This window comes from Ilyonectria robusta, assembly GCF_021365365.1.
Source record: "Ilyonectria robusta strain PMI_751 chromosome Unknown BGZ61scaffold_1, whole genome shotgun sequence".
NCBI classification, from domain to species: Eukaryota; Fungi; Ascomycota; class Sordariomycetes; order Hypocreales; family Nectriaceae; genus Ilyonectria; species Ilyonectria robusta.
Genome location: NW_025764435.1, coordinates 2,843,879 through 2,856,210, shown reverse-complemented (window position 1 = coordinate 2,856,210; position 12,332 = coordinate 2,843,879). Strand labels below are relative to the sequence as shown.

Here is a 12,332-nt window from a genome sequence, read left to right as displayed (position 1 = left end):
ATGTATGACCAGGGAAACATCTCTTACCCCCAGCCGAGAAATAACAAGAAACAACAAGAAACTCGAAGAGTGAAATCTGCCCCGTACAAACACCCGGTCCTCGAACAGAATAGCTTAGGGGTTTGGTGTCGTCTCCCTGCTGGATCGTCCCTCCCGCTTGCTGAGGAAGCTCCTGCGGAGGTGCGCCTTGGGGCTGTCAGGGGTCAGGGTCGGCTCCGCAGGCTGGAAGTTGCTCTTGATCGTCACAGTTCCACTGCCCACGGCGAGGTTCTTGGCTGAGCCGTCACCGGACTCGTCAACAAAGTAGACGTGCTCGCCGAGTTCATCATCGCTGCCAAACAAGTGTTCACCCTTGGCCTCCACCTTGAATTGCGCGTCTGGAGAGCAGTGGAACTTGAACGTTTCGTCGAATCCCCACTGCCCGGTTCCTGACTTGTAGTGTTTCGTCTTTCCAACCGACTTCTCCTTGGGGGAGATTTGTGTGATGATGATGTACAGATCAGACGCCGGGGGGAATCCCGTCGCACTAACCACCGTAAAGTGGGCTGTACCACCTGGTGCGCCCCCGGGCAGGGTGCTGTGGACCGACGACTGCCCGATGCTCTTAGACCGAGTGTGGCCATTGTGGCCGTTGCTGGTTGATGGGCGACCAAGGGGGAAATCCATGTCCTCCGTCGTGATGATGGGTGTTCGTCGGAGGCCGCCGTTAGCTACTGGCGCTGGCGCTGGCACTGGCACAGGCACTGGCGCAGGAGGTTCCACAACCTCTGATTCCTCCTCGAGAATATCGTTCGTATCCTTCTTACGGAACAAGCCACGGCGAACAAACGACGCACCCTTTCCAACACCGTGACCCACGACTCCGGCAACTGCCACACCGCCCTTGAGGGGAGCACCAGCCACGCCGGTGACGATGCGTCCTGGCGCAGAGCTGAACGTTCCGCCAAAGGTGGAGGTGCCCTGCCGAGTTCGGGTGACGTAGTCGGGTCGGAAGAGAAGTCGGATTCTAACGCTTCCCGACTTTCCATCTAGGATGTACTTGGTCTCCGAGGGCCTGAAAGGATCCAGCGATTCCAAGTTGATATCCGCCTCTCCCAGCAGGTCAGGCTTATCGGCAAAGTCGTAGTCGTACACGGTGACCTTGAAGTTTGCTCCAGTCCTTGAGGGAACGGGGACTTCGAAGAACTCGTTCCACGTGGGGTTGAGCGTCTTCTTCTGGACCTTGGTCTTATGGATCTCCTGGCCGTTGAGCTCAAACTTGCAGTATGGGTCACTCTTGCCGTTGCGGTCGGCAGCGGGCAGGTCGGCGGCGTCAAGAATGTCCACTCGAAGCTGACCCATATTGTTCATGCTCTCGCTGGGGTCGAGCTGCATCTTGACTGGGATGTACTTCAAGCTCACCTTGACGCTGGCAGGCCGGCCGTCCTCACCCTTGAGCTTCAGCGTCGTCGGGTTGTTCTAGATATTGGGTTAGCTGTTTGGCACGTATATCAGCTGCTTGCGAGGGGGGTCTTACCAGGCACTGTTTCAACGTCTCCAGAGTGTTGCCAGTCAATTGAGCCAAGATGTCATCGCCGTCATCGCCCTTCTTTCGACACTTCAGGGTGAGGCGTGAGACATCCAGTTCACGAATAAGGCAGTCTCCAATCTCCTCAAACTTGTGGGACTTGGTGCGAGCGGTTGAAGAGACATAGGAGGGATAGGCCATGTCGTCCACGAACACCTCTAGCAGAGTCCCGCTCTCTGGCATCTCGGCTTCCATAAGCCTGAAAATGAGCAGACCAGTCTCGTATTTGAGGAGCTCCTCGGGTGAGAGGCGGATCTTGGGAGGGCCCTTGCGTCCGTCAGTTGAAGGTCGCTCGGTCGTCGACAGTCGTCCGGTGGTTGTAGGCGTGAGAGGTTCAAGATCCTTGGTCTTGTCCAGGTTGGCGTTGAACTTGCCAGCATCCAACGATCTCGGCTCCGGTTTGGCAGCCTCCTCGTCTGAGGAGGAGGAAGACGAGGAAGACGTGTCGTTCTTGGCGGCCGCCTCTTCCTCCTGCTTCTCCTTCTCCTTCTCCTCCTCTTCTTCTTCCTCAGGGTCTGCGACATTGAGGCAGGGGTAAAAAGAAACGTTGTAGGTCAGGACTCCCTTGGCAATGCCCTTGCCGTGAATACGTAGGCCATCCTCTCGGAGCTTCTTTACGTCGTTGGCCAAGTACTCGCCGTTTTCGTCCTGCACCACGTAGTCGCCGGCAAATGCCTCAACAGATCCCAAACTCCTGTCCTTGCCGACCTTTTCGGTGTCCATCACCTCCAACGTAAGTCTGTCACGAGCGGAATGGATGGGCACATAGAGGACCTCGTCCCATTCAGGGTTGAGATCGTTTCGGAAGGTGACTGTTCGAGCCTTCTCAATACCGGAGAGCAAAACACGGGTATAGGGATCGGATTTTCCGAACGCCTCGAAATTGCGCAAATCAGTAGCCTTCTTGAAATGGAAGCGCATGACACCGATGGGAGTGACATAGCCGCCAGTGCTGGCAATGCCGGAAATGGCTACCGGCTTCCACTGTGCCATCATCTTGACACGGCCGGTGTGAGCGCCAGCCAGGTTGTACCATTCCTTTCCTTGCGCCATGCACTCCAACATCTCATCGAGCTTGATTTGGTACTTGCCAAGGACTTGATCACCAGTGAGGTCTCGCTCGTCCTTGACCGTGAGACCGAGCTTGGCCTTCTTGCGATCAGTGATGAGAATTTCCTTGGAGCCGTTGTCCCAGATAGGGTTGTTGGTGCGCTTGAGTTTCTTGGTCTGGTGGATCTCCTTGCCATTGAGGAACATGACGGCATAGGGGTTAAGCTGACCGACGAGACTCTTGGTGCCGTCCAGATCCTTGGCCTGCTCTACAGTGAACCGAAGAATACCCTGGTTGGACTCGGGGGCGGGCTCCTCCTTTCCATCCTCGTTGGTTGTAGCCGCGAGAACAGGGAAGAAGCGCAAATCACAAGAGATGACGCCGCGAGCCTTGCCGTCGGCAATGACCTCGATGCGCTCGTTCTCGTACACGTTCAGATCCTCAATGCTCTCGAGCTGGAAAGAAGCGACACCGAGCTCCTTGGACTTGCGGAAGTCATTGTGATCGAACACTTGCATATCCAGGGAGTCGTTGAAAGAGGTAATGATGATGTAATGTGTCTCGTTCCATCTGGGGTTGGCGTTGTCGTGGATAGTCTTGGTCCGGGCGAGTTCCTGGCGCCTGTTAAGGCTCAGCGAGGCATACGGATCGACAGTTCCGCCAAAGTTGTCGCTGTTCTTGAGGCCCTGGGCACCGTGAAGAGTCACAGCGAGGACACCAACCGCCTGGTCAACGGGAGATCCAGCCAGCATCTTGGCCACCTCAATGGGGAAGACATTGGGTGCATACATCATGGGTGCCAAGTTGCCGTGGATTTGCTCCAAAATGAAGGTCTCGAGACCGGGGATGAAGTTGATATCGAAGCCAAAGTTATCACCACCGAGGGGCTTGCAGACGTAATCAATCGTGGGTCGCTCAAGGAAGCACATCTCAACGCGGTCGATATGCGGGAAGGGAATCTGCAGCTTGATCTTGAGGCGCATAATGCCGGAGAAGGCCATATCTTCGACAATGACATCGAGGCCCTTGCTAATCATGGCCTTGCCGATGCGGATTTCGAGGACAATCTTGGGGTTAATTTTGTTCTTGACCTGTCGGGCAGTCATGTCGGCGGTGTCAGTCGGGGTGAAGCTGAACTTCCAGTCCATCATGACAATATCATCCTCGGTTTTGGGATAAGTCTTGACGTGCTCCATGCGCGGGGGCTTGGTGCCCAGGGTGAAGGTCTTGAGCTTCAGGCTATCGAGGAAGGCCGGGGTGGCAGAGCTAAGGACCTGATCGACTGAGTTGATGATGGTCTGGGCGAGGACGGGTTGGTAGATGGGCCAGAACTTGACCATGAACGAGTTGATCCATTCTAGCGACTCGTTGTCGTTCTCGAGCTTCTTGAGGGACATCTCACGAGCAATATCGTCGCGGAAGTTGCGTCGTACTCGGCGCAAGGAAGTCCGGTAGTAGGTTGAGCAGATGGCCATGACGAGAAATACCCAAGCGAGGCCGCCACCAAAGACGGCCACGACCCAGGACGAGATACAGGCGAAGATGATGATGCCGGTGTTGTGGTACCAGTCTAAGTCTGTTAGCCATATGTTTGCAATTCGACCCAGACTCGAAACTTACCACCGTAGAGGTGATCTGGGAGCTGGCCTTCGACCCAGGTCGCATGGTCGAGCAAGCTCTCCTGCTCTAGCATCTCGTCCGTGGGCCACCCGAGCCTGGGAGCCCATCCTGTGCGCGAGTAGGGAGGCTCTCCAGAGGCAGGGTCCTCGCCATCAGCGAGGGGCTTTCCGTCTTCATCACGGGCAACGTCTAGTACACCGTCCTTGCTCGGTTCGGGTAGGTCCTCGACAGGGCCGGTGCCATCATCAACATCGGTGATAATGGCCGCGCCCTTGGGTCGTCGACTGTTCTGGAGCTCGCGTGGGATGGCCTGTTGTACAAGACGAGTTAGCGAAAGCTTGGGGCGCAAGTAGAACGGGTAGCATACAGCTCTGGCCTGGGCTCGCTTCTGTTCGGGAGTGGCATCGGGGTCGAAGGTGAAGGCCGCGACACCGGCGTTCTTGGACGCCTCGACTATCGCCTTCTGGGCGTCGTCGGCAGTGACTGAGCTTTGGGGGTCGGCGGCAGCTTCGAGAACTCCTTGCTGCTTGAGCTCACTGGCTTCCTTTGCGGTCGACATGTCGCCGGGGTCGACGCTTGGGTCGGCGTCGCAAGATTCGTCGCCGGATCAATTGGCACAATTGGAGCTTGGCCAACCGTCGTGAGGCATCCAGAGGTTGAGAGTCGTGGGGAAGGTTGGCGAGTGGTGGCTCGAGGGGTCAGTGGGAGGTCCAGATGCCTACGCTGGGGCAGGAGTCGACTCCAGCCAGAACAGTGACGACACTATCCAGGATGGGGGAAGGGGAACTAAAAGCAGGGAAAACGAGAGAGAGGCCGGGAGAAAGAAACAAAAGGATGCGAGGTCAGAACCGGCGGCGTGCGTTTGGTTGCAGGGAGGCGGAGGTAATCCTGGCGTATGCTGGCGTATGCTGGCGAAAGGCAAGCTACCTAGGTTAGGTGGTCTGGCTGGCCTGGCTTGGACTGGAAAGTGAGGTACCATACAGTATGAGTACCTCGGCCGGATAGGTAGGTCAGGACTGTGGGTGGTGGTGTGGCTGTTTTCGGGCAAGCCACCAAGCGATGGAGAGTGGAGGATGGGCAGCGGACGGGCCGAGAGGGGGGAAAGCGGCAGGATAGAGGTGACTATTGGGATCCGTAACTCCGTGCAGAGAGGCCTAGTGGTTCTAGTGCTTTGACGCAGCGGGTGGTGGTTCGAGATAGGCAGAAGAAGGAGGAGGACGCGGGTTGAGAAAAAGAAGCCCGTGTGAGACGCGAGGCCGCCCAGGGAATATCAGTGACGAAGGGAGGGAGAATTGAATCACAACACGAAAGGAGCGGAAGGCGAAGGACAAAAAGCCAGAAGATGAACGACAAGCGCCCGTCCAGTATCCGGTACGTGTCCGTACAGGTTTCCGTGTAACGAATATCTCCACTCGCCGTGGTTGCGGCGGTCGGGCAGAGCGGTTGTTGGGAGCTGGAACTTGTGGTGGACTTGTCCTTGCGACGTGCGAGGCAGCGCCATCATGGCCTCCCGATCCAGGCAGGACCCCAGCAGCTGTCCAGCTCAGCCGGGGTACGGCCCTCCGGCCACTGAGTGGGGCTCCAGGGTGTCGGGTCGCTGCGGCTGCGTCACTCCATCAGCTCCATCAGCTCCATCAGTGATCACTCCAGCGGGTGGAGGCCGGCGCCGCGGCGCGTGCTAGTAGAGGGGGGTGGCCCTGGAATTAACCCTGTCCGAAAGCACATGTAGTTCCTGTTTTTTTTCGAGCTCAGCACACTTTTTTTTTGCCTTCTCTGGCGCTCTCACCTGCGCGGGATTGAGTTGCCTGAGGTAGGTTTTGGGTCTGTGATTCACAGGGTTTTCCACTTCGTTGGGTGGGCGACCGGTGGGTTTCGACCTCAATCTGCCATGGAGCTTCGTTGGCGCACGACGATGGGGGGCAATCGGGATCTGGGACATGGGAACTGCAAGTGTTCCTCTCCATCATCGCAATTGCGGGCTTGGACGCTCAGTACAGGAACAGTATACTAAGTTACAGAACAGTACAGTACCGTACCGTACCGTACCGAATGTGCGACATGGGGGCTGGCAATCCGGCCACCACGTTTGGGGGACACCGCATGCTGCCATGAGCTTGCTTTCATGACAATATGACGTTTGTCTTTTTGCCCGCAGCGCCTCTACGGGCCCCTCAATCAGGTGCTGCTATGGACGGACCCTCCCTTGGCAGCTCCTCGCAACCGGGGGATGAACCGGGGGATGAACTGGGAAGAGCTCGGTCGTCCAGCTCCAGGCGCCTAAAGAGGGGCGTGCGTTGGCTTGCACGGGTAGTGTCGTGTGTACTCGCCCGGTCAGTCAATTCGTGTGAGGCTGTGCAAGTGAGAGTGTAAATCTGGTGAATGTGGTGAGTCCATCGTAATCTCGCTCGACGCGGGGGTTTGATTGACGCGTGTTTCTCTCTCTCGCTCCCTTCGGCTTTCAGTTTGTCCTCCCACCGTCTTTCCCGCGTACCAATATTTTCTCAGACAATCCGGGATTCCTTGGACAATAGCAGAGCGAGGTGCTAAATCTGCGACTCCGTAGCACATCCACCTTTGAGGTTTGCCCGTAAAGTGCATCCATCACTCGGCGCACTGTGCCAGTGCCTCGCGCTCCACCCTGCCACCGCGGGGATCCAAATCTCCTCCATTCCATCCCCATCTCTCTCTTGGCCTGAACCACTGTGCCTCGCCCTCCATTGCAATATCCTTTGGTGATTTGCCCCTTGCACAGCCAAGTGCACCATCCTACTTGCGTGGAGCCACTTTTGCCGTCACCCAAAATTTCGGGAAATCACTTGACCGTCTTCCTTTGATTTCCTTTCTTTTTTCCCTGCTTCCTTTCTTCCATTTATCGAGAAGCGAGGGCCCCTCTTGTCCAACCCATATCTATCACATTCCCCTGCGCATACATAACCGACCTTGGCTAAGTTATTGTCCCAATGGGTCTACCGATGAATGGGCCTAAGTTAGGTCTCGACTAGATGGCGTCACCTATCATGATCAACCCATTGAGAGCTATCCCAATTCTCAGCCTGTGCTGGCAAAATATCCTGTCTGTGTCATCGTTGCCATTGGTCTACATAGTACCTCCAGCTCCTAAATTGACACCGCACTCTTTGCCATATCGATGTATAACTTCAGTCTATTTTTCTATGACGATGCTCTTATATCTACTTGGATATGAGCTCTAACATAGACCTGCTGCAGCTTCAGACACACGGAATTTGAGTGCCCGATTGGGCTTAAAGCACAGGCAAGATAATCTGTCCACACAGGCCAACAAGCGATCCATCAAGAGAGAAACAAGCTCCTCCCAAGCTCCTCCCAAGCTCCTCAAACGGATACCACTAACGAAAACATGCAGTTCGCTAGGAACAAAAAACGCAGCTACTAGTTTTTTAGCTTCGGGACCACGCAATCCACGTAACCCTCCAGCCCGTCGCTTCAGCTGGAACAGTTCGCCCTCATAGCCCAAAGCCGCAGCTTGCTGGAACCACCATCGCATTCTCCGTTCCCCAGCCCCTTGCTGCTGGTCTCGTTCAGTTCACCATGCCGACCGACGCCAGCCTGCAGGTTGCAACGCCACCACACTGTCGCTCGTCCCGGACATCTGCCATTTGCAACCGGAGTCACCGATCAGTCCGTCTGCAGATTGGCGAGCGCAACTCCGTGGTGTCCGTTTGTCGCACGCGCCGTCCTCTAACCACCAACCAGCGGCCCTGTATCAATCAACTTCCTGTCCCAGCTGCATTCTTAGTTCTCGGCTGGCTGGTGATCCCTGCCGCCGCCTCCGTTCCCTAGCGGTCGTTCGACGTGCGTCGCTGCAACGGGACACACCACCTGCACCTCGCAAGCCGGCCGAGTCCTGGCCAACCCCTCGAACCTAGTTCTGCGCCATCTACCGCTTGTCAAAAACCCCCATGTCCATTGTTGGTCGTTGAATTGATGAACCCTTCTTTCTTCTCTTGTGTCGGGAACACGAAGCGATCCTACCTTACCCCAACCACCACACGTCTTGGTGGACCCTGGTGGCTTATCCTGGAATCTGACTTGCAGCGTCGATCACGATGACGTCGTTGCGAACTCCTCTTGCTGCAAGGCTCGTCCTATGCAGACTACCCGGTCCAACCTCCAGCAAGGGGGTTTGGTACGACATACCACAAAGAACATCTCAGTATGGAAGCAAGATTGCAATGCAGCGAGCAAACGATTGAGTAGAGCATAATTCGCTATTGTTATGAGTATCTAACGGCTCATCAATTCGTCTCTTCCACCTCATATCCCTGCTCTTCGCATCCCTTCGCCCATGATGAAAAATGAGGGTAAGCTATGAGTGGCCGAACGGTCACTCGCGTCTAAATGCAGCAAAAAACATACTAATACGCTCGCAAAAACCAACCAGTCCATACTCCGTCCCATATGCAACGAACCAAACCAAACCAGCTCTCTTGATCAACGCTTGCTTAATAACCAAACCCGTCATGCTGATGAACCGGGCATCGCCCAGGGTGGTTGACGAACCACGCCGAAATGCAAGACCGATGAAATCGACATAGGCACTCTAGTCGTGCCATGGGAATCCCGACTGTAAATTCCTCGAGACAAATGGTGCACTCCGCATCATCAATGCAGTCCTTCTCGGTTGCCGGATACGTGTACATGCCCGTCCGTCGTGGTGCGGCTGGAGGGGCAGCTGCTTCATCTCCGCTGCGGGGTGTCCCGTAGGTGCTATGTGTCTGGATACACATGGTGATGTGGGATTCTCGAAGAGCCTCAGAGTTGGGTAGGCTCTGAGATGGGAGCTCACGGTGGCAGATTGGGCACTCATCCTCCTCTGCAATTTGGGGAGTCGGCGGGAGAGCTCGTTGCTGTGAGGACGATGCTGCTTCCCCGTGCCGGCTGTATCGGTTGGGGTATGATGAGGATGAACCGCCCGACAGTAGCCGCTCGATGGGGGTTTGATGCGTCCCGCTTCTCGTGCGGCGAGAGGAAGACCCGTGTGTTGAACTCGACCCCTGAGTGCCCTGAGAAAGTTGTCAGCATTGCGAACCCGTCCAGCCCATACCAAGCAACTTACCACAGTGATGCTCCTTGACCTAGAAGCAAGGTATTGATACTGGTCGGTGCTAGTTCCTGGGACGAAGATTGTCCCATGCCGGTTTGACGCGGGCAAAGTGCCATATTGGCCCGTAGCACTGCTCCTGGATCTTTGGTGTGAAGATCGTGGTGACATGGTCGCTGGAGTGCCTGGGCTTTGCGGTGGCGCTGTGTTGGGGTCTGGAACGCATGGATTGCATAACCTCACCCGCTCACCACCCGCTATACTGTTGATATCGAAGTATCCCGCCCCTAGGCCATCGAGTAATAGAGACTGCGGTATGCCGACATCTGAACCTGGAGGTCGGACGATGTACTGATGCGGAATGATGATCCTGTGCGGCGAACACGAGTTGCAGACAACTCTTCCACATTTCCTGCAACACGTTAGACATCTGAGATGGGAGCATCATGGGCAAGAGGTGGGTGTCAACGAACCTGCAGTGATGTTTGCGCACGAAGAAACTAAACTGCGCACGGCAAATAGGACAATAGGTCACCTCAGCATCGGGCTGCCATCTTGGGACAGACCACTCCGAGGTTGTGCTTCCTTCAACCTCACCTTGCGGCGGGGGTGGGAGCGGTGGTAGAGCTTCACTTTGTACCCCACGGGGGGATGGTAGAGGGGCGTCCATCCTTTCGCGGGATACGGGAGTCCTCTCTCTCCGAGGTTGGGGTAAGTCTGGCAAGCCTGGTAGGTCTGGCAACCCCCTCTCCTGTTCACTCCTCGGTCTGGAATGGCTTTCCGTCTGTCCAGGATGTAGGTCTAGTTGCTCGGATCGGGCATCAACTCTCGAGCGTGAGCTGCTTGCCGGCTCGTCCTCAGTCGGTGTAATCGGCAGTGCGGGCAGCGCGTTCATGAGATCAGTGTTATCTGCCAAACCAGCGATGTCTTGGGTGGGGCTATCCGGGTCAATGATTTCTGCCGTAAGAGCTCTACTATGGATTTCTTCTAGGTTGGGGGATTGTTGGGGGCTGTAGATATCGTCTTCTCCCGGCGTCGATTCCGAGAGCACGGCGGCACTTTGGCCGTTCGGGCTACTATCGTCGCTAGCCGGGTCGGGATCTGCTATTGCACCATCGTCATGTGCAGGCTGCGTGTGAATCGAGCCGGTAACTGATAGGCTGCGCTCGACGAGGTGAGATGGGCAGTCGAAGAAGAGAGAGCATTCCTGGTCGTGGAACTGGGTCGTTCGCCAAGGGCACGGCTCGGGGTTATGGTTTGGGTCGCTGTCGGCGAAGGAATCTGAAGACTCAGAAGAACTGTCGAGCAGAGATTCGTACGCCCTCGAATCACCAAAATGTAGAGGGCTTGAAGCACCCGGAGGGCTGGCCATGATGGTGCATCAGGACGCGGCCAGCAATGACAGAGAGGTCGTGTCGGGAACTGATGGCCCGTTCTCTCACGGTAGCATAAGTATCAAGTATGGCTGTGCGGGCTGGTCGGTGGGAATAAAATTCTACGAGGTTCGATATGGATTCGATACGGATTCTCGAGATTCGATGGCGGTCTGAGACTGCGAGTGGCAATATTGGGGGATGGTGGTTTGCCTCGGGGCGCCTGATGTGCGATCAGCAAGTGGTTGGCCGAGCCCAATCATGCATAAGGTAGTAGGCAGGGCGGCATGGACGGTGCGGTGACGGACCAAGATGCGACACTGCAGGTGGCATACGTACCTGGGAGATGCAGCAAGGGCGCAGGAGCACGGGAGCACACCGCGAGCCAAGGTCTGACGATGTTGCAAGAGACAGGAGATGGAGGGCACGTCGGATCGCCGTGGGTAAGAAATGTAAAAGACGGGGTCTGCCTGAGGGGAAGTCGACACACGCGATCAGCCCTTGCATGCGCTGAGGCGACGGCGACGGCGATGGCCGGAGGCTAATAAAGGCGCTGTTGGTTGACTGCCGGCAGCGCCTGGGGACGTATGCTGCAGAGCCACAGGGCCACAGGGCCACAGAGCCACACCAGAGACCCTCCCTGTTGTGGCGAGCCTGTAACCGCCTAACAAGGCACCCACACGCTAACCGTCGCGTCGCTAATCAACCGGGCGCGTGACAGGTTCGTCGGACGGACTGGGTAAGGTAAAGACGATTAAGTGACCTGGACCTCATTACAACAGGTTCAGCCTCATTTGCGAGTTGACGCTATTAATTATGGTCTGGCACAGGAAAGCCTCTATTTGCATTTCCAATTTCCGGCGTCTAACTTGAGCATGTTTCGACTCCCGAGTGTGTCTGTCTACTGCGGCCCGCTTGGTCATCCCCAGCAACGCCTAATATGGTGGCCCCCAGCACCCAGCTCATTCTTAGTTGCCCGAAGGACGCACCTCTCCCATACCTACGCCGTATTCCTCACCCAACGGCTTGCCTCCAGCAATCAACGGCTTGCTGTCCTGGAGCACATACATCATCCTCGCCCATTCCGTCTTGCTCGCGTTTTCCCACTCGTGCATCGTTCCGCGCTGGATCGTCACGTCTCCGCGCTGCATCAGCCGGCTCTCGCCCGAGTCGAGCCGGATGATGACCTGACCCTCCACCACGACGCCGTAATCGAGGCTCACCGTCCGGTGCATCGGGGACACGCCGCCGGGGCGGATATCGACAAAGCGTAGCACGGTCCCGCCGGGGATAACGATGCCCGGCTCGTTGGTCAAGTATTCGCTGTATGTGTCGACGTCCTTGTTGCCGTTGATGTCAACGGGTCGCTCGTTTGTGGTGTAGCCGAGGAAGAACTTGTCTCCGCATTCAATGACCCTGGCCGGCAGCTGCTCAGGGATTTGGGTGCTGAAAACGGCCTTGCCCTCTGCATTGTTCTCGGTGATGAACCGCTTTGGGGGGGTGAGTTCTTGGGCAGACATGTTGGTACGAGCTGGGAGTTGAATTGGTTTGATGATGAGACGAGAGATGTAAGATGTTGTCAAGACGGGATAACCTTCAACTCGCCGCCAGGGGAATGCGGGGACCTTTGACTCTTTG

General features: G+C 56.3%; 4 protein-coding genes across 4 annotated transcripts; all 4 read right to left on the bottom strand.

The window, feature by feature from the left end:
- Positions 1 to 61: 61 nt before the first annotated feature.
- BGZ61DRAFT_19999 (C2 domain-containing protein) lies at positions 62 to 5,139 on the bottom strand. Its single transcript, XM_046237904.1, has 4 exons — positions 4,606 to 5,139; positions 4,239 to 4,548; positions 1,517 to 4,188; positions 62 to 1,458 (listed from the first exon to the last, which is right to left on the bottom strand). Exons 1-4 carry the CDS (start codon positions 4,795 to 4,797, stop codon positions 115 to 117), a joined length of 4,518 nt encoding a protein of 1,505 aa, XP_046112444.1. The 5' UTR covers positions 4,798 to 5,139; the 3' UTR covers positions 62 to 114.
- On the bottom strand, positions 4,877 to 5,376 carry BGZ61DRAFT_19970 (uncharacterized protein). Its single transcript, XM_046237899.1, has one exon. The coding sequence runs from the start codon at positions 5,215 to 5,217 to the stop codon at positions 4,957 to 4,959; it is 261 nt and encodes an 86-aa protein (XP_046112443.1). The 5' UTR covers positions 5,218 to 5,376; the 3' UTR covers positions 4,877 to 4,956.
- Positions 5,377 to 8,722: 3,346 nt separating this feature from the next.
- On the bottom strand, positions 8,723 to 10,693 carry BGZ61DRAFT_525748 (FYVE zinc finger-domain-containing protein; the record flags this gene model as incomplete). The annotated part of the gene is made up of 3 exons (XM_046252820.1): positions 8,723 to 9,283; positions 9,337 to 9,733; positions 9,795 to 10,693. 3 exons carry the CDS (start codon positions 10,691 to 10,693, stop codon positions 8,723 to 8,725), a joined length of 1,857 nt encoding a protein of 618 aa, XP_046112442.1.
- A 764-nt stretch (positions 10,694 to 11,457) lies between these two features.
- On the bottom strand, positions 11,458 to 12,214 carry BGZ61DRAFT_582758 (cupin domain-containing protein; the record flags this gene model as incomplete). Its single annotated transcript, XM_046256296.1, has 1 exon — positions 11,458 to 12,214. The coding sequence occupies one exon, from the start codon at positions 12,212 to 12,214 to the stop codon at positions 11,663 to 11,665; it is 552 nt and encodes a 183-aa protein (XP_046112441.1). The 3' UTR covers positions 11,458 to 11,662.
- Positions 12,215 to 12,332: the final 118 nt, after the last annotated feature.